Source organism: Sinocyclocheilus rhinocerous, unplaced genomic scaffold (assembly GCF_001515625.1).
Source record: "Sinocyclocheilus rhinocerous isolate Xijiao unplaced genomic scaffold, SAMN03320098_v1.1 scaffold314, whole genome shotgun sequence".
Lineage (NCBI taxonomy): Eukaryota > Metazoa > Chordata > Actinopteri > Cypriniformes > Cyprinidae > Sinocyclocheilus > Sinocyclocheilus rhinocerous.
Window position 1 is genome coordinate 2,721,260 of NW_015630021.1, and position 19,772 is coordinate 2,741,031.

The following is a 19,772-nucleotide window of genomic DNA, read 5'->3' on the forward strand; positions in this document are numbered from 1 at the left end:
GTCGCCATAGGCTCGTGCAGCTCCGCTGCCGAGCCATTGGTTCGTTTTTTAAGCCCTGCACGAACCAATGGCCGTGCCATTGGCTGAAATAGGCTTCAGTTCAGGAGAAAAAAGGCTTTTTTCCCATATGCGTCTAGCAAGACGCAGTACGAGTGAAGTATCGAAAGGGAAATTCAGTTTTGCCACCACAGAAGTAAATCACAAGTTAATTAAAATAGGAAATAGTTATTTTAAATTATGAAAATATTTCACAATATTACTGTTTTTGTATTTTCATCAAATATATGCAGCCAATGCACACACACACACATTTATATATATGAAAACTATAGCCGAGCATGTACTCACAAACACACAATGGAGCTAAATATGGTGATATTTTGTTGTGCCTGGACAGATTTTTTAAATAGTGAATTCATAAAGTTTGCTTCTGATATTGTGAGAAAAAATAGCCAAAATAAGACTAAGGCACAAAGCATCAATAATCTGGATAATTACAGCTCCAGTGATAAACAGAGAAGTACTTTAACGCTGGTTTCTGTGTAATACCAATTGGCATCAGTATGCAGAGTGATAGTGTCATTCTCTTCTCGGCTTGGTCAATACTGCGGGCGCCACACACACACACACACACACTCAGGGCAAGGTAGAGTAATGCGACTCGCTCACTCCAAGACCGTGTGGGTCACATCCTACAACAACATTGATTTTCCTGATGAGGATCTCGTCTCTGTTTAACCCGGCCATGTCAACTCGCCCCAGAACATATCCACACCAGCACTGCCATTGATTCCTGTTCCCTGACTCCTCAGCGTTTAGGAGTTACATTTTGTTTGGGTGGGCCTTTTACATTTGGACGTCTCTCGCGTGCTGGCTTCAAGCACGTCACCGCTGGCCAAATCACTTGTCTGGGACTGTCGGATGAATTTCCAAATTCATCTCTCGAGAGATTTTAATACATTTACCTGCTTGTTAAATCACACATATTATTTATGCTTTGAGCCAAGTGTGCGTTTGGAAAATGAAAATGAAATTAACTAATGTAAATTCTCATATCAAACATCAATCAATGAGCATTCGCTCGCGAGAGGATTTATTATTCAACTAAATTAAATGTTTTATGTGGTGTGATGACACTGAAAAATGTAAAATGTATAAAACTGAAAAATTGCATTAAGGAAACTATCCCTGCAGAATCACAGCCAGCCGGCCGTCCCCTCGAGTCCAGATTTGTGACAGAATCCAGATAAAAACTGCACCCTCTGCTGTTGGGTATATTGCAACTTCAATCCATTCTCCTACAATAAATATGAAGATTACAGATTTAATTACAGACATTGTTTCAGATCATCTCTAAATCACAGATTTTTTTTTATTGTTTTTTATTACTATTATAATTTTGTTTTTCTTCTGCATTTCTCAAATTCAATAATGGATTGTTTTATGAAAAATTGTGAGGTCAGTCGCTTCAATGTGACCTTGCTTTATAATACTGTGATAACACAGGACACCAGACGAAAAAAAAGGAATAATTATAAATTCCTTCCCCTAAATCTGTCTCTGGATTAAGAGATGAATGAGGAGGAATAATTATGCTTTAATTATTCCCGTTTCTCCAAGGCATTTTTCAGACATCCTAAAGCACAAGCTCTTCTGTACAAAAGCATATTGATGCTAATAACATTTTTTAAAATCTTAAAAAAAAACATCAGGCTGATCAAGTGTTTTTTGTTTTTTTTAAGCAAGAAAATGCATTGCTTGTGTCCTCACAATCTTTCTCCCTTCCGCTCTCTCCAGTTCTTGTTCACTATACCTCGACCATTTTTTACAGCCCCAGACATTCCCCTTAAATACTACCATATGCAAATCATGTGCATGCAATTTGCATATTTAAGTATTTAACTCCGCATATTTATTGGATTTGGAAGCCTGGCTGATCATTGATTTATCCGCCCCTGGCAATCATATTTCCATATTTGTACGATTTTAATGACGGTGATAATTCAAGGATGCACAGAGTATATGTTTTGAACGATATGTTTAATTATGTCCTCAAAGCATCATCACTTCGGCTGGCTGATGAAGAAGAAGGGAGAACTGAAGCAAAGAGGGAGAAGTTATTAGAAATATGAATCCCTGAAAAACAGCCGTTCCCGTCGCCCGCCTCAACTCCATTGAGAGGAAAGACAGCAGATAGAAAAGGGGAGATTGCTGTAATTGCTTTGCGGCCACAAGCTCCTAACCACGAAAAATTAAGGTCAAAAACTGAAATAATTTATAGCAATGAAGCTTCAAGATGAAAGCACGTATGGAGAGATGGAGAGAGAAACTGAGAAAGAGAGCCTGCTAACCTTTGTACATAAACATGTGATTAAGTGTGACACTCCTTCACGACAAATTCAATCACCGTTTGAGAGAGAGGCAGAACCTGGCCCTCTTCTCTCCAACGGGGAAACTTTCTCTGCCACATCCCTTTATACAGGGTGTCACTATTTATAGGTTCCCCAACGGGAGGAGACATTGAACACACACACACACACACACACACAATGGCATTGACTAGCGTTCGGCCAGTTGGCTACATCAAGCAGCAGAGAAATGTGCCACATTGAATAGACTCTGTGAAGAGATCACATCGTCATTTTGTCAGTAACCAAGCTAATTCATTTGATTATTTTACTTGCACACATTTTGTTATGAAACATAGGAATAAAATGGATCTGATTTTCATATAACATTTACTCCTCATAAACGTTTTCAATCACTTCGCATGCAAACATCCCTTTCTTTTCCCTGGCTGTAATATTAAACAATATTTGGCAATTTAATGTATCTGATACATGTAATAAAATGCAATTAGATGTATGCAAATTTCTGAAACGTATGCATAATTAATGATATCTACATAAAATGTCACTCATTGGCTAGGTGTTCGCTCATTACACTAATTCATTTTAATAGATCCGCACAGAGGGTGGGAGTACATTTTATAAGTAAAGGCTATTTAGGTTCTTCTACATTTAATTTATTGTGTTAAAATGTGTTACAAAATTATTAACTACAACAGTCACATCTTTTTTTTTTTTTAAATGATTAACCACAATAGTCCAAAAGATTTATTATTTATTTTAAACAATAATCCCATTTTAAGTCTTTTTTCCAGGGCAGTTTTTTCTCCTGCCCTTGCCATCTGTAGAGTTATCAGACCTAATGTTTACTTGCTTCTATTATTCCCCAACACATAATGATTTGAATAGGCCCTTGTGTGTTCCTTATCAGATCTGGCTGGGAACAAAAATGACTGGAATACTATCAGATAATTATTAGTTTCATTAAAACACATATTACAAAATATTAGCAATAATATACAAATACTAATATAGGCAATGAATATAACTCTATATTATAAAATGTAAAAACATAAAAAATATTTTTTAAGTATATATATATATATATATATATATATATATATATATACACTATATAAAAATGATTCTTTACTTGCTTCTATTATTCCCCAACACATAATGATTTGAATAGGCCCTTGTGTGTTCCTTATCAGATCTGGCTGGTGGGTGGGTGTGTGTGTGTGTGTGTGTGTGTGCGTGTGTGTTGTAGGATGCTATCAAATGCCTTCTCAGGGTAAAACAGTAGCAGGTCTTTGCATATAAAGAACAGATATAGAATTTAAAAAAATGTAGAAATTATTATTTGGCTTTAATCCTGATGATAAAAAAAGAACAAATATTTAACAAGCTCAAAAAATTGTACGAAATATGGAAATAAAAATAAGTTATTAAAATGTGATTTTAAAAAAGCTGTTTTAATTACTGCATTTGTTTTTGTAAAACACAAAAATGCAGAAATCACCGTTTCAGTTCACAAACTTCAAAAATTTATTTTAAAAACATCTGTAATAAACAGCAATGTGTGACCCATCTCCACACCATTTCACAGAGCTTTACACAAATATGAACACAAGCGGAAGCACAGATGTTCCTAAGCAAGATAGCGACCAAATGTCAGTCTATTTCAAGATCACCTGGACAGTATTTGCAAAGAAAAAGGACAGCTGGCTAAAAGATGCAAGGCTTCAAACTTCACACATCACACAGACACACCTCACAGATCTTGCACCCTCATTATCATCAGTGCTTGATAATTGCAGCTGTGCTGCTCTCACAGTTTAAGTCTTCTTTTAATTAAGGTGCTCTGTAAGGGGAGTTGCTATTACATGCGCTTTGTCCTTGCCGTAATTGCCCTCCCGACACCCCATTCTCCTCTGTCTTTCTTTTTTCCCTCCTCCTCTCACTTCAACTTGCAAGGTCCCTGGACACAATGCCACGGGGCACCCCTGGGACCTCACCATCACCTAGCCTCAGCCTGACCCAAGGGATCCAATGCAAAAAAAAAACACTGTGTGTGTAAATGGTTTCTCCCGAGCTGTGCACCATCAACACTTGAGTTAATATGCTAAATGAGGAAAAAAATAAATAAATGAAGCCGATCAAACATCCTTTTTTAATTTTTGTTGAACCGTCCGGGTGAAATTCTGGCACTGACATTCAAATCAAATTAGTGTACTTTGCCGATGACGCCATTCATTGTTAAATCCATTCAAAGATCCAGCCAGCTCTTCCTTTTGCATGGAAAAGAAAGCTAACGCCATCTACTGTCCAAAACCACCCAAACAAGCCCACAGCACCAACATCTCTATCCAAGCCGCCTTAATTGGGAAATAATTGCAAATTTTAAAGGGGACAATTTCATCTCCTCGCCTTATCATTTATTTCAGTTTTTTGTTCTGTCCTGACACACAGAAAGAAGGGGGGAAAACTTCAATTAGCTGCATTCTTGAAAGATGTTCTTTGCCTTAATGTTTCGAGCAAAGAACTTAAATTCATGTAAATAACGAGTCTCAATTAAAAAAAAGGAAAGACAAGCCTTGGCCAATTATCCCGGCCCGCGGAGTCTCTTGGGTTGAGCGAGCAGTGGAACTCTGCTGGCTGAGTGCTACACATTAGCTCATTGGCTTTTGAACACACAATAAGCAGAAAGCCCTCAAGTCATTAGTAGGGAGCTCTCCATTTCGCTTCTTCACTGTTACTCTAAATGTGGCGGGCAGCATTTGAAACCGAACACACAGAGGACTGGCAATTAAATGTTTCTTTAAAAAAAAAAATGATGATGAATAAGAGCCTTTAGTATATCTTTTTAGTACTGGGTGGCGTATTAAGAATAGTCAATATGTAGAATAGTCAAATCAAGTCATTGTGTTATCAAGTTGATTGATAATTGAAAATATATATTTAAAATTATATGAAATTTAACATTTAAAATCATTTTTAAAAAGTGTAAACAAATTATAGCATTGAATACATTATTACTATTATTAATATTGTCGTTAATAATACAATAATTATAATGTAGCAATTTAATAATCATCATCATCATCATATGTGATGATAATAATAATAATAGTAATAATAATAATAATAATGTATTTAATAATTTATCCAAGTAGTACTTCATTTAATAATTATACAATAATAAAGAATATGCCTGGGAACAAAAATAGCATAAAATCACATATATGATACAGGAGGCTAAAAGGGGCATATTTCTGGATTCATATTTAATATTCGTCTTTAACAAACTCAAGTCTATCAAAATACATGCACAAAGCTAAACGTAGTATGCATCTGCATTGAACACAAACTGTCTAGCGATAATATATGTATACATTTTTTAAATGCAGTTTATTTATTGTATTGTATTGTGGTGGTGTCTTCTGTTTTTTGTAAATGCAATGAGAGATCATGTATAAGAAGTCAATTGCATAAATGATACAAAAAAGGGGGATATGTCAGCTTCAGCAGCTAACATGCATGTTCTTACTGTTTGCAATCAAATCGAAGTCTTGCATGCTTGTTTACTTCTGTTACCAGATGAAGAGCAGAGTTAACGTTGTGGCAGCGTTATAAAATCTGCATCTTTCCGAGTTCATATTCGCAGCAATACACACTCTTCCCATTTTTCTTTTTCCATTCTCCTCTGCCGTACCCATTTCCTCTGCGTTTTATCTTTTACGCTGTTTATCTTGTGAATTCCCTCACATATTTCCTCCTCACCTCCTTGCATCTTTCTATCTCTATTCCCCGGTAGCCTCTGAAGTGAATGCACAAATTATATCCCTCCACCTTTTTACTCTGCACTAAATCTTTCCTTTTTTCCACTTTGCTGAGCTTGAATATTTCATTCCCCCCATCAAATATGCATCCCATTAATTAAGTTAAATTACTCCCGACTGCCAAATATTCGCTGCCGATGACTGTCAACACAAGATGCACGGCTTTGAACTTCTAATGACACGGCCTCACTTTCAGCTGAGTTACAGCCTTCAGAAAGCATCCACGGGCATGCGATCAACGCCCTTCCTCGATGCCAAAGCCAGGAATTAAGTACCGGTTTCTTTTTCCTCCGGCTTTTCAACAAGCCGCACAATGGATGACACGCGTGCACTTGACAAGCAAGAACTTCCATTTTAATTATATACTTTTTCCTCATCTTTTAATTGCTGTTGTTAATCAGTCATTAACTTCTCCCGCCCCCCTCCCAAGCACGCATCCTAAATCTCCCGCGCAATGTCTCGCAGCTCAATAAATTCCCGCGCACCCCTCCCCGCGCCGGCTCTAACGTGTAATTTCATTTATTTTTAAAACTGTCATTTTTCCAAACAGAGGTATTTGTTATTTGTTCCAAAGGGCTTGACAGTAAGGGGATTTTAATCATAACTTGCATTAAATTATCAGTCTCCGGATCTGTCAAGAGGATAAATTCAAGACGACGTTAAAGACGCAGCTATTGAGTAATTGTGTTCTGGGCAACACTAATATTACCACTGACTGATTCCAAACAATGGTGATTGAGCTATAGGGCTATTTGCCTTTCACCCTCCCTCGATAATTCCAACCTGTCCGAAAAGCCAAAGGACTCGATATGAGTACAGATACAGGGGTGACAATGGGCCTATTTGTCTCTCCTCCCTCTGAAAAGAAACAGATGTTTCTGGAGGAACTGACTTCTGGAGTAACATGAGCCAAAGCGGTACTTTAAACAGGGTGGGAGTGGCGAGCTGATATGATATGACAGACAGGGCCGAGATGACTTGACAACAACAGGAAGGGCTCCGAAAAACATCTCAGTACGCCACGCTGGGGAGATCGAGGACCCCCTGCGACAAAGCAACAAATGAACTTTTAACGACTTAACATACATAACAGTCATAACAGAAAGCCGTGGCATATTTACAAAGACCTGTAAAACTGATATCCTTTTTAACATCACGCCGCTTCTTAATATTGTTATTCAACCCATACGCATCACAGTATAGTGCTAACCAATAATTACAATCTATGAGCTGGCGGCACGGCCATGACAACAGTACTTAAGTTTTGTAAATATAGGGTGTCTGTTCTGGCCCTTGTGGCAGATTGCGAGAAGTAACTTCTGCCTATGTTGTGAAAGAATATGAATAATACGCTACCAATAATTAGCGGCTCTAGGAAACCAAACTAAAATTGATTATTCGTTTATCCGTCATATATGGATTCTCTGCGCTCAGGTTGCGAAAGATCAAGTATTTCTTTATTAAAAGCCACTACAAAGTTCTACAAATGTAAAGACTCGTGTCACGCATTTTTTACATTTTGTCATCGGCTGCTTGACATATTGAAGGATCTGGTTGTTGGGTCCAGGGTGCGAGTGGGGAGGGCTGAGAAACCCCTGAGAAACAGATACGTGGCGTCTAGGCAAATTATAACCTCATCTGTTTTGCCTAATGAATTATGCAAAAAAGGGGACCTGGCTTGGGCCTGGCTAAAAGTAAATATTTAATATTCATCCTCGCAGTCTGAAATTACAAAACACTTTGCATGGCTAAATGTTTCTCCACCCCGGCGAAATTGCCCATTTTGGCCAATTTGGTTTATGCGTCTGAAGACGCTGATTTGGATATATCGAGCTTTTAAAGCCGGCCCGCTTGGTGAGACTCTTTTTGTTGTACAGTAACCACAAATAAATGGCTTTCACAATTAGAGGTTTAAATAATGCAATGGCTCATGTTCAGTCCTAAGCAGGATTCCAATGAGCTTTCTAATGCATGTAATGATTAAGTGTAATTCAAATACCAACTGTGTTGTTCAAAATCTGACAGGCAATAATTTGCTCTATTATATTGTGCCATTTAATTGCCTGCTACCGACAACCTCTGACGTGCCATGAAGCAATGATTTACAATTACTCCAGCAGTAAAGATCAGGGGATGACAATATAATCATCTACACAGAGATCCCTTCTCATCTGCCACAACTAGTGAGGCAAGTAAAAATAGTTTGGAGCTTGTAGTTTTAACACCACTCTATTTGAGGATTAGAAGATATTACGGCTGCGGAGGACATTTAACAATAGCAGTTGTGTTAAGAGCTGGCTGCGGTGGGATGAGGCGAGTCAAGATGTCGGTTTGCTGTCAGGGACAGGCCTCACGCGCCAGCGGAGGGACATTATTGTTGGGGGTAAAGCGTTACTGATGTCGGAGTTTAATCTAAATGAGGAAACGCCAAGTGGAAGATCAAGCAACAGACTCTGTTTCCCCATCCATCCTCTTATGAACTCCGTAAGACTTTATTACCATATAAATGATAAAGGATAACGTAAGAAAAAAAAATGCAATAATTGCGCTTCTCTACATTGCTGTCTGATGTAAATGTTTCTAAAAGACAAAATAAGCAAATCGACGGCTTCCAACAAAGTTAAGTATCCTGGCCTAATTTGAGTGTGGAATTATGGAAAACAAGTTTACTCCATATTAAACCGATGTTTCACAGCATTTAAGGAGCTGATACATAATTTAGCGCTTACAAAAACGAGCACAGCATGTCGGGGAGGGGGGCAGGTGGGGGGGTCCTTAGAGGGAAGGCAAGGCTGCTGAGTGCACTGCCTGTTTAAAAATGATGGAGGAGAACAGAGGATTCTCATTAAGTGGCTTCACTCCACCCCGAGCAGCAGACACTAGAGAGAATGCAGACAAAAATCACAGGCTCGTGTTTCCCCATTAAATATGAAGGATTGTGCAATATGTGCAGGCAGGCAGTTTGCCGGGGTCAGCCGTCGCACACTTTCTGCTGTTTCTGCAGGTCATGTCATGATGACCGACTTTACCCCACGTTCAATCAGTTCCTTGTGTTTTAGGAGATGGGGCAGGAAAATAATAACACGAGGCAGGGGGACTTTTAATGAGGACAAATTAGACTTGGGCAGCAGAGAGCTGCGAGGGACGAGAAGTTTCATTACATGACCTACATGGAGAGAGCGTTTTTCAAACGCAGCAAACTCATTGACAGGACGATCGGCCTTGATTTCAACTTCGCTTCCGGTTGGAACTGAGCAAAACTACTAAGGAAAAGTGTCTCCGCCACTTGCCAACATCATTGAGCGGGCACAAAACGTATCTAGACACTTTTGGACACTTCAAATGTATTTATTCACTGCATTTAATAAAAAATTACAATATTGTTTTCAAATTGACTGTTTTGGCAATGACTTTTAAAGGAGAGGTCTACAGTTATTTAATGCATTCTGACTTATTTACACTGCTAAAGAGTTGGATTCTCAAACTAAACATGACAAAAGTTTCAAAAAAACGAGTTGGGCGTATGACGGAGTATTTCTGTGCCAAAAACACACTTTCCGGGTTCGTATAAGTTTCTGAAAGTTAATTTCGAGTATGGCCCTGTATGGACATATTCCACAAAAACAACCAGAAAATGTCCTTGTTTTAAAACTTTTTCATTCAAATAAATACCACTTGGTTTAATAAATTCTTATATAATGCAAAGACAACAATACATTTTTGAGTGTAACTTAAAGGTACTTTAAAAGTCGTTGACTTTCTTTTTCCAGCTCAAAACAAAAGAGGATATTTAGAAACATTCTTCAACTGTTTTTGTCCAATCAGTTAAGGTGGATTGACATTGGACCCCATGACTTTCAATGTGTGAACAAAAAGGCACTTTTTTCAATATATATTATTTTGTGTTTTACAGAAGAAGAAAGTAAGTCAAGCTTCTGGTCGCAGTTAAGGTTAAACATAAACATACAACATCATTCGTGCTTTGACAAATCACAGATCCCGAATCAGTCGCCCATCTCTTAATCGCAGTGAACCGAAAGCTGAAACCGATCCCAAAGCGGGTCGTCGAAGTGCAGCACCGCGATCGCTCACCGGCACTACTTGACATGGCTTTTACTTTGATCTCCCCTGTCTCCCATTCATTGGCTGCTGACTTCACTGACTCCAATCTGACCCAGATAAAGACTCTGACCTTTCCGACCAACTCCATTACATGCAGCTGTACTGGGTACAAGCTCTTAAACGACTGCGGTTTAAATGTGGCCATTACTGGTGCCGGTGTCTGCAAAGATTTCATTGTCACAGCCCGGCAAAGGGAAGATGGCCACACAAAATGACTCTTGACCTTCATTTACATTTGTTAATCAAATGTCACACAGAGTCTGCGTGTTATCAGCGAGTCCGTGTCTATCTCCGGAGATGATTTGTGTTTTCAAACAGGTAAATAGAAGGGTCTGCTTCGCTACCTGACTAAAGGGTAATCGTGGAGTAAAATTCAGCAGTTTTCCCACTTTGGAATGATTCAGAGAGCAAGATGCAGGTGAGATGAGATTTATTCAGATCATTGGGAGAAAAACAAGATTGAATCTAATTATAAACCTTATAAACCACACCACCAGAATGAGAATCTGCAAAAAAAAAACGTCTCGAATAAAGTGACCAGTGCCATTTTGTCATATATAAATAACACAGAAGCTCACCAACGGATTCGTTCCAATAGAATAAGCATGTTGTGAACAGCACAGCTAATGACCTGAGTGGTACATTTCGCATTCTAATTCATTCAGCACCTAATTGTGAGTGGACACCACAGATAGCCGCCCTCTCTCTCCTCATCTCTCCCCAGACTGCAGAGAAGCCCGGCTCAGAAAGGTCAAAATGGCCGACATTAATCAGATCGCCATATCCACAACCCCTTCCCGCCATCGTTACTGTGCTAATCACTCTGGGTTTGGTTGCAGAGAGGTTTACTCCTAATTATTGTCATTAATAAATCAGACGAGTCAGGCTGTCGGGATGAAAGAGAGGCCGTCCCTGCTTGCCATCCATCAGAGAGGCAGAGTGCAGGAGAGTCCAGTCATTAAGAAGCCTTTGAGACACACGGCCACATCAGGGACTCAGACAATAACACGCCTAACTTTTTCATCAACCTGTGGCTTCCGCAACCAACCAGGAGACGACGATTCCGGAAAATCATCAGTCTTGTACAAAGGAGCGAGTTATAATAAGAGAGGAATGATGCAGAAAGCAGGGCGCTGTGGGGTTTCGCGAAAGCAGCTGTCTGTGTACATACGTAGAGACCGTGGCATCCAAAAGTCTGGGAAAATATGGGATTTTTTCCCACTTAAAATTGGAAATAAGTAAAGTTTAAGTATTTGAAACCGTTCAAACAAAGTTATGACGTAACTAATACAAACACTAAACAAATAAGTAAATGGAACCACAGATCATGCTGAATAACATGGGAAAAATTTACATTTGAAATAACTGTTTTCTTAATTTAAAAAAATATATATTCACATACAGCAGAATCACTTTCACTGATAGACTCAGACATTTTGAACCCCTTTAATTCATACTAAATGTTTAAATAAACCTTTTGCTATCTATTAACACTTTAATAGTTTTATTATTGTGAAAAATAACAAAATGTATATGAAATAACATTAAAATAATGTTACGTTCGCTCTAGCTGATATATCATTTGCAAATATCAGAATGGATCCTAATGCATTTGAAATAATTTAAATTTTAAATAATTTGATCACACACACACACACACACTACAGTTCAAAAGTTTGGGGTCACAATATATATATATATATTTTTTTTTTTTTTTTTTTTTAAAGAATTTATTATTTTTGCATTAATGTGATTATATTTCAAAAGTGAGTATATTTCAAACAAATGGTGTTATTTTGATATTTAGACATTACTATTCATTAAACAATCCTAAAAAATTATATATTTCCACAAAACATTAAACTGTTTTCAACATTGATGATAAGACATGTTTCTTGAGAACCAAAACAGCATATTTGAATGATTTCTGAAGGATCATGTATATTTGCATTTATTTATATATTAAATAAATGTAAAATTAGAATCTAGAAAGATCTTTGCAAATTATGATGGTGTAGATACGCATTTTATTTACAGATGCCATCTAAATACTTCACATTCAACTGCCTTAACATCTTTTCACTCAAAAGCCAGCAACCATCAAAACAAAAAAAGTGTGCTCGTTTCAAAACACATGCAGACACACACGCTCAGCCAGTTACCATGCGTGTTGAGGACACCAGCTAAAGCTTGGTGTGTATCTGTGTATGTGTGTGTGCTTGCCATGCCGCAGGGAGAGAGAGATGGAGAGAGACGTGGCATCGCGCTGCCATCACATCTCATCAAATTAAGGAAGTCCATTCCACTTAAACGAGTTCTGTGAATCTAAAATCGACCATTAATGCAGTGTCATGTTAAATTAATACTGTCATCTAAATTACTGGTATGAATCTTTCACATTTGAAATGAGACCAAGAATGACTTATTCATTCTCTGCTATCTCCTCTGATGTCATCCCCATTAAACATAACCAGGCGAGCTGTCTTGGCCTAATTGTATTAGAGTGTTAGGGGAGTGTTAGGCTGTTCAGAAATCATCATTTAGTATGCTGATCAACGGCTTTAGCGAACTGAATAATCTCTGAAATGAGTCGTGCTACGAGGCATGCTGTAACTGACAACACAAGAGAGAAAGACATCAAGGAGATATGAATGCTGGACAGTAAGACCATATAAATTTGATACAGCGTAAAGATGGAGTTCAACAGTGAGGCGACTTACGTAAGTGCCTACCATGTGTCGTGCCAATCTGACATCAGCATGAAAGGAGCGTGCGACCTGGTGCCTGTGAGGTAAACACGGACACATGCCCTGGCTTCTCTCCAGCAGCAAGACCAGTCTTTATAGGCTGGAAATGTTTGACTTCACTGAAAGGAAAAGAGCAAACACTGCTGAAAACTTAAAAATTAAGATTTTTTTTATTCATGTGTAAGAGAGACAAGCTAATGTAATCTGGTAATGAGCCAGACCTCATAAAACTAGTGGAGCTCAACTCCCTCCTTCAGTTTTATGGAGGCTGGCTGCAGGTGAGACTGATCCTGATTTACTGTCTGTTCTGTACTGCACATCTCATGTTTGATAGACAAAAGTACGCTGGAGTGTGTGTCTACATGTTTGAGGTTTGAAAACGGGAAATACAATTAAACTAGTTTACGTTATCTTTCCATTTTGGTAAACAACATTATATATTAAATAAATGTAAAACCACCAGACAAGTTTGTCCATTTGGATTCATCTACCTCGCCTGGCTGTAGTTGCACACTCCTGGGGCTATAACAGAGGAGTTACGGGATAAATGTGACCTACCGCACATAGAGGGCAGAACTACCAGTGTGCTGTCAGTCCACCTGTGAGCATCAGACATTAGCGCACACATAAATATGCACTTTCACCGCATCACACCCTTTGAATGCTATTAAAAATACACCATTGTGAAAAGAAGGATGAGTAAAGGATGTCAACTATTTAAAAGTGTTTCGATAGGTTTCTTAGATGTGTATAAGTTTAAATATTCTAAATTTTAAAAACTTCTTAATGCTTGATCAAATATACAGTAAAACAGTAATATTGTGAAATATTATTACAATTTAAAATAAATCTTTTGTAGCATTATAAATGTCTCTGCTGTCACTTTTAATGAATTTAATGCAACCTTGCTGGATAAAAATAGGAATTAAAAAAAAAAACTTACTGACCCCAAACATTTGAGTGTGTGTGTGTGTGTGTGTATATATATATATATATATACAGTGCTCAGTGTAAATTAGTACACCCCCTTTGACACAAAAACAATTTCCAAAATGTTGACAAGACTAAGTTTTATATATCATCAGTTTAACTTATAAGATGAAAGTAAGGTTAATAATATAACTTGGAGAACAAAATTTTCAGTTTTACTCAAATTAGGGTGATGCAAAAATGATTACACCCCACTGAAAGTCTCTGGAGCAAAGCTAAATTTTAGACTACAAATGTCTAATTTAACAAGAATTCAACCACAGGTGAGTCTAATTATTCATTACACAGGTGTCCAGACAGTTGACTATAAAAGGGTGTTACTTAAAAAAAAAAACTTTCCATTTCATGCTGTCAGCAATGGCACCACATGGAAGTGAAATGTCACGAGACCTGAGAAAGAAAAGACTTTCTTTACACAAGAAAGGTGAAGGCTACAAGAAGATCAGCAAAGCTTTACTTATCAGTCAGAATACTGTAGCAAAAGTGGTACAAACATTTTAAAAAGATGGAACTGCAACCATCTCACAGAGACGTCCAGGTCGTCCACGGAAGTTAAAACCTCGACAGGAGCGTCTTCTGATGAGAAGGGTTGAAGAAAATCGGCATGCAAGTTCACTGCAGTTATCTAAAGAAGTAGAAAGCCAAACTGGGGTGACTATTTCCCGTGACACAATACGGCGTACAATGCAGAGGAATGGCATGCATGGGTGCCATCCACAAAAGAATCCTCTCCTAAAGCCCAGGCACAAAAAAGCCCGCCTAGAGTTTGCCAGGGCCCATGCTGACAAAGATGAAGACTACTGGGACTCTATACTCTGGAGTGATGAGACCAAGATGAATGTTTTTGGAACTGATGGCTTCAAAACTGTATGGCGTCGCAAAGGTGAGGAATACAAAAAAAAATGCATGGCGCCTACAGTGAAACATGGTGGTGGCAGTGTCCTTATGTGGGGCTGCATGAGTGCTCCTGGTGTTGCGAGCTGCATTTCATTGATGGCATCATGATTTCACAGATGTATTGCTCTATACTGAAAGAGAAGATGCTACCATCACTCCGTGCCCTTGGTCGTCGTGCACTTTTCCAACATGACAATGATCCTAAACGCACATCTAAGGCCACTGTTTGCATTTCTGAAGAAGAACAGGGTGAAAGTGATTCAGTGGCCAAGTATGTCTCCTGATCTGAACCCAATCGAACACCTATGGGGAATTCTGAAGAGACCAGTTGAGCATCACTCTCCATCCAGTCTCTAAAAGAGGTCATTCTTGAAGAATGGAAAAAGATCGATGTTGCAAAATGTCGCCAACTTGTTCATTCCATGAGCTATCATTTCACACTGATTTTAGGAATAAATTATGGGTAGGTTTAGGGGTAGGGATTGGGTTTAGTCTATATTTTTGGACAGTAATGTTGATCCAGGATCAACAAAAGATGTTGATCAGAAAAGGTCAGATTTTCTTGCTTCCACTGAAACACAAGGCACATTCACAAATTATTAAAAGCCTAATCAAAATGCACAACAGTTGAAAATGAAAAATAATTTTCAGGATGGAAGAGATGGAAAGGATAAATGATTACCACTTGAGGGTTTGTAAAAAAAATACTCGCAGACCAGTATTGTTTTCATTTTCCAACCAATTCCATACAACTAATAATTTCATTCAGCAACTGTAGTTTTTTTTTTTTTAAAGTGATCTATGCTTTTGAAAATGTTTTAAACAGTCTACATTTAGTGAATGACAGTAAAAAAAAGAAAATCAAATGTAATCAAAGCATTTTGCATTTTATTATAGGAGTGCATTTGTCATATGTAAACAAGATTACACCAGATAAAAGATTATGATACATTCCATATTAAAGGGACAGTTCACACAAAAATAATTCCTTTAGAGTGAACTGTATCTGAAATTGGATATTAAGACACAGGGAGACAGACTAGTGCTACAGCGACAAGGTATATATATATAAGACTGAAACAAAAATGTATGATTATTTGGTCTAAATTGTATGCAACACCAGTCCTTTCAAAGCACGCGCTTGATGGATCATTATAGAGAGAACCAGACTAAAGAAAGAGTTGGGTGGAAATACATCTCATGCCCTGAAAATGGCTATATACTGAGAAATCTAGCAGCAAAATGCCAACAAAAAGCAATTAAGTTTTTACATGACATGTGATACTGCATGAAACAGTCAGATTGTCATCAGGTCATTTGGCTCAGACTACTACCAAACTATCACTATTTAACACCATTTCCTTACCTCTAAATGTATGACATCCTTGGCAGAACAAAATGACACAGCATTCTTTTAGAAACCGTACCCTTATCCAAGTATTTCATTGACATCTTCAGACAATTAAAAATACAGCAGCCTAGACACATTGAATCAGATGTTCCAGTTAGCTAAGCTGAGATACTTCATAGAAGTAAGCTCCCAACATCTTGGTGCCCTGAATATAGTTGGATCTGTCAAGGCAAAAAAAAAGGGGAAAATATTGAAAAATAAATAAATAAATGCAAAAGATTGCCATTAACATTTTTAAGCATCCCAAGACCATCCCATCTACGAGATATGAAGTTCTGCGCAAATAAAGTTGGCCCAGATGATTACCTGCTATCATACAGTTGCAGTTTCGCAGCCATACCTTAACAAGGTGTTTGTTGTAGCTATGTGTAAAAATTACCTGTTGAGTTTCTCATTCTGTGAGTGAGCTCCGTCGTCAGAGGAACCGACAGGCAGCAGCATGACATTCTGGCCGGTTGCTTCTTGGAAGGTCAGAGTGACCGGGATACTTCCTCCCTCCCGGGTGAGGTCAGGCTCCACACCAAACACTAACATCAGTGAAATTATGTTAGACCACAAATAAATTGCATTTAGAAGAAAGAAAATATCTACATTGTTGCTCTGACACAAGACAGACTCTTGTATCTACAGTTATACAATATATTGTGTCTTACCAGTCTTCATGGCCTTTCTGCCAGCCATGTAGTGAGGATGGTTAAAGTCAGACACCCAGGCCCTGGCTCCATGTCCCATGTACACTTTCAGTTTGTTGGGACTTTGCAGTTCCGCATATTTCTTCTCTACATGGGTAATTACCTATATGATAAGCCGTACATGTCAGCACAAGCACATCTGTAGCACAACAACCATGTCTGTAAGGTATACAGATGACAATGTGATTGGATAAAATTACTTCAAACCTGTTTCTCCACCACTTTTGGATCCATGTCAGGGACCAGGCGGATAGAGAACTTGCCATTGACCTTGCGGGGAATGACAGTTTTGGCTCCTGTCTCAGAGAACGCTCCCTCTATGCCATGCAGAGACAGGGATGGGTATCTCCAACGATGCATCAGAATTTGCTCCTGCACAGACAAACCGATATATTATTTGGTTTAATATACATATCGATGAACATAAAACATGAAGACAGGCAGCATGACTAAATGGGGCAATTTATTAAACATGCTTATATTTAAAGGGGTCATATGATGCGATTTCATTTTTTCCTTTCTCTTTGGAGTGTTACAAGCTCTTGGTGCATAAAGAACATTCACAATATATTGTAATAAATTAATACTAATAAATAAACAGCCTTATTTGAATCAGTGTTATTTTACTACCATTGACATACTATTATAGGTTTCGTTTGAATTTGATTTTATTGTTATATTTACTTCTCATTTTAATTTTAGTTGAAATTTTAGTAAATTTGTTGTGTGTGTTTGTCATTTAGATTTTTATTAATATATATAAAGTTTTAGTTTTTAGTTTATTTAGTTATTTTAGTACTTCAATTTAAGCCAAACTAAAAATGAGAAATGTTGCCTTGGCAAAGAGCTGAAATAAAATAAGTTTAAGTTTTTTATATTTTATTTCAGTTAATGTTTATTTTATTTCAAGTAAGATTTTTATTTTATTTTATTTGTTAACGCTGCTTTGAATCATAACAGAAACGACATCAGCTGACACTGAAAACGCTGAAAGACGGATGATTTACCTTTGTGTCATGCAGCAGTTTGCCTGCTCCAACATCTTTGGCATATTCTTCCATGTCAAACTCAATCTTTTCGTAGAGCTTCTTCTCTTCATCAGTCAATTTAGCCACCTGGTCATATAACCCTGGTACTAAAATTTTCCCCTTGTTATCCACCAAAGAGCCTAAAAATAAAAAAAATACTTTAAAAAAATACATTTTCAAAGCATAGCAAATATAATAATGGTACATCAACAAACAGGTTAATCAATTGTGAGGTGAGCTAATCAAATAAGAGTAAATATTTGATGACTGCTCTAAACAGACAGGTAACTTTAGCAGGTCAACAAAAGACAGATATCCCAGTGGAATCAAACACAACCAAGGTTGGTCATGCTGAACATTTGTATAACCAACCTACTGACACTCTTTCTACCAAAGGAATAAGCAGACATCAGTCTCACCCATCAGAGCGATGAGGTCAGTCATGGCCTCATGAACGGATCCTCCAAACACGCCAGAGTGAAGATCTTTATCACAGCATTCCACCTGAAAACATAAAAGACTTGTTCTTGTTAATCAGACATGAGAAAAATCTCAAAACTTTGCCTTTGCAAGGATCTAATGCTTTCTCTCATTAAAGAATGTTTAAGTAACATTACGAATTATATATTTTTTTTTTATATTTTGAATTCTTTAGTTTTTTTATAATTGCTTTATTCATGTAGTATATGTGCGCATGAAGTCAGAGCTTAACTTTAAATACCACTGCTACAAATCTTAAGTTTCTTTTGACGTTAAAGTAACAAAATAACTCCTACCTCAACAAAGAAGTAGCAGATTCCTCTCAGGCCGTAGGTAATGCAGGGTTTGGTCTTCCCAAGCCAGTAGTTATCAGAAATGCAGACATAGTCCACATCCTTAAAGAAAGTATCTTTGCGAGAGAAAACCAGCTCGTCCAATCCTTCTGATCCAGACTCCTCCATTCCCTCAAAGCAGAACTTTATATTGATAGGCAGTTCCTGTGATTAAGTAAATTTCGTTTTTAGTACAAAAGTCCATTAAATGAAAGACTTTAAAGACTATAATTTGTAAAAATGTGTACTTCTTTACAAACCAAACATTTTATACTGCTAAAACTTGTCATAGTCATAAAGGATAAGTAGGTCTACTCTTACTTTTAGTGTTTGTCATGTATCATAGAAACGCTGCATAATATTACAATTAGGCTTACAGTTAATTAAATTACATCTAGCCTAATTAAATTAGCTTGACACAAGACTTTTAAAAATTATCAAAGATCACAAAACAACCTTTAGACTAGTCTGCAAACGAGGAACTTTAAAAGCAGTGACATTTCACTCAGGTGATAATTATTGAGAAACTGAGGTAATCGCTGGATAAGAGGAGGACTTTAAACTGGTGTTACAGGCTTAATAAGTAAGCCGACAGTATCATTGGAAAGAAAATACAGTGTTTGCACCTGTCCAATCTTCTGATAGGCCTCAATGATGTTGAACCAGGCTAATACAGGGCCTTTATCATCGGTAGATCCACGTCCGTACATTTTACCTAAAGACAAGATGCGTGGCCTTGGTATTAATTTAACAAAAACTATAACTTATAAAGCCAGTTGTAATAGATAACTAGAGAATTACTACACAAAATTTTTTTAGAATTGGTGAAATTTTGTGTAAAAAAAAAAAAAAAAAAAAGAGATTAAGGAGGAAAATTTGACAG

The 19,772-nt window shown here is 37.5% G+C and overlaps 1 protein-coding gene across 3 annotated transcripts in view; it reads right to left on the minus strand.

Moving 5' to 3' along the window:
* Nucleotides 1-1,129: 1,129 nt before the first annotated feature.
* Nucleotides 1,130-19,772, minus strand: part of LOC107739559 (cytosolic non-specific dipeptidase-like) — a 20,884-nt gene continuing 2,241 nt past the window's right edge. The window contains exons 5-13 of one of the 3 annotated variants that reach the window (XM_016551715.1): nucleotides 19,516-19,604; nucleotides 18,854-19,054; nucleotides 18,497-18,581; nucleotides 18,057-18,217; nucleotides 17,257-17,421; nucleotides 17,011-17,152; nucleotides 16,737-16,884; nucleotides 13,045-13,178; nucleotides 1,130-1,298 (exon numbers count right to left, since the gene is read on the minus strand). In XM_016551715.1, the coding sequence (XP_016407201.1) occupies nucleotides 13,067-13,178; nucleotides 16,737-16,884; nucleotides 17,011-17,152; nucleotides 17,257-17,421; nucleotides 18,057-18,217; nucleotides 18,497-18,581; nucleotides 18,854-19,054; nucleotides 19,516-19,604 (1,103 nt within the window). In that variant the 3' untranslated portion in view covers nucleotides 1,130-1,298; nucleotides 13,045-13,066. Of the gene's footprint in view, nucleotides 1,299-13,044; nucleotides 13,179-15,941; nucleotides 16,519-16,736; nucleotides 16,885-17,010; nucleotides 17,153-17,256; nucleotides 17,422-18,056; nucleotides 18,218-18,496; nucleotides 18,582-18,853; nucleotides 19,055-19,515; nucleotides 19,605-19,772 lie in introns of those variants that run through there. The other 2 variants (XM_016551717.1, XM_016551716.1) reach the window with 2 other exon arrangements.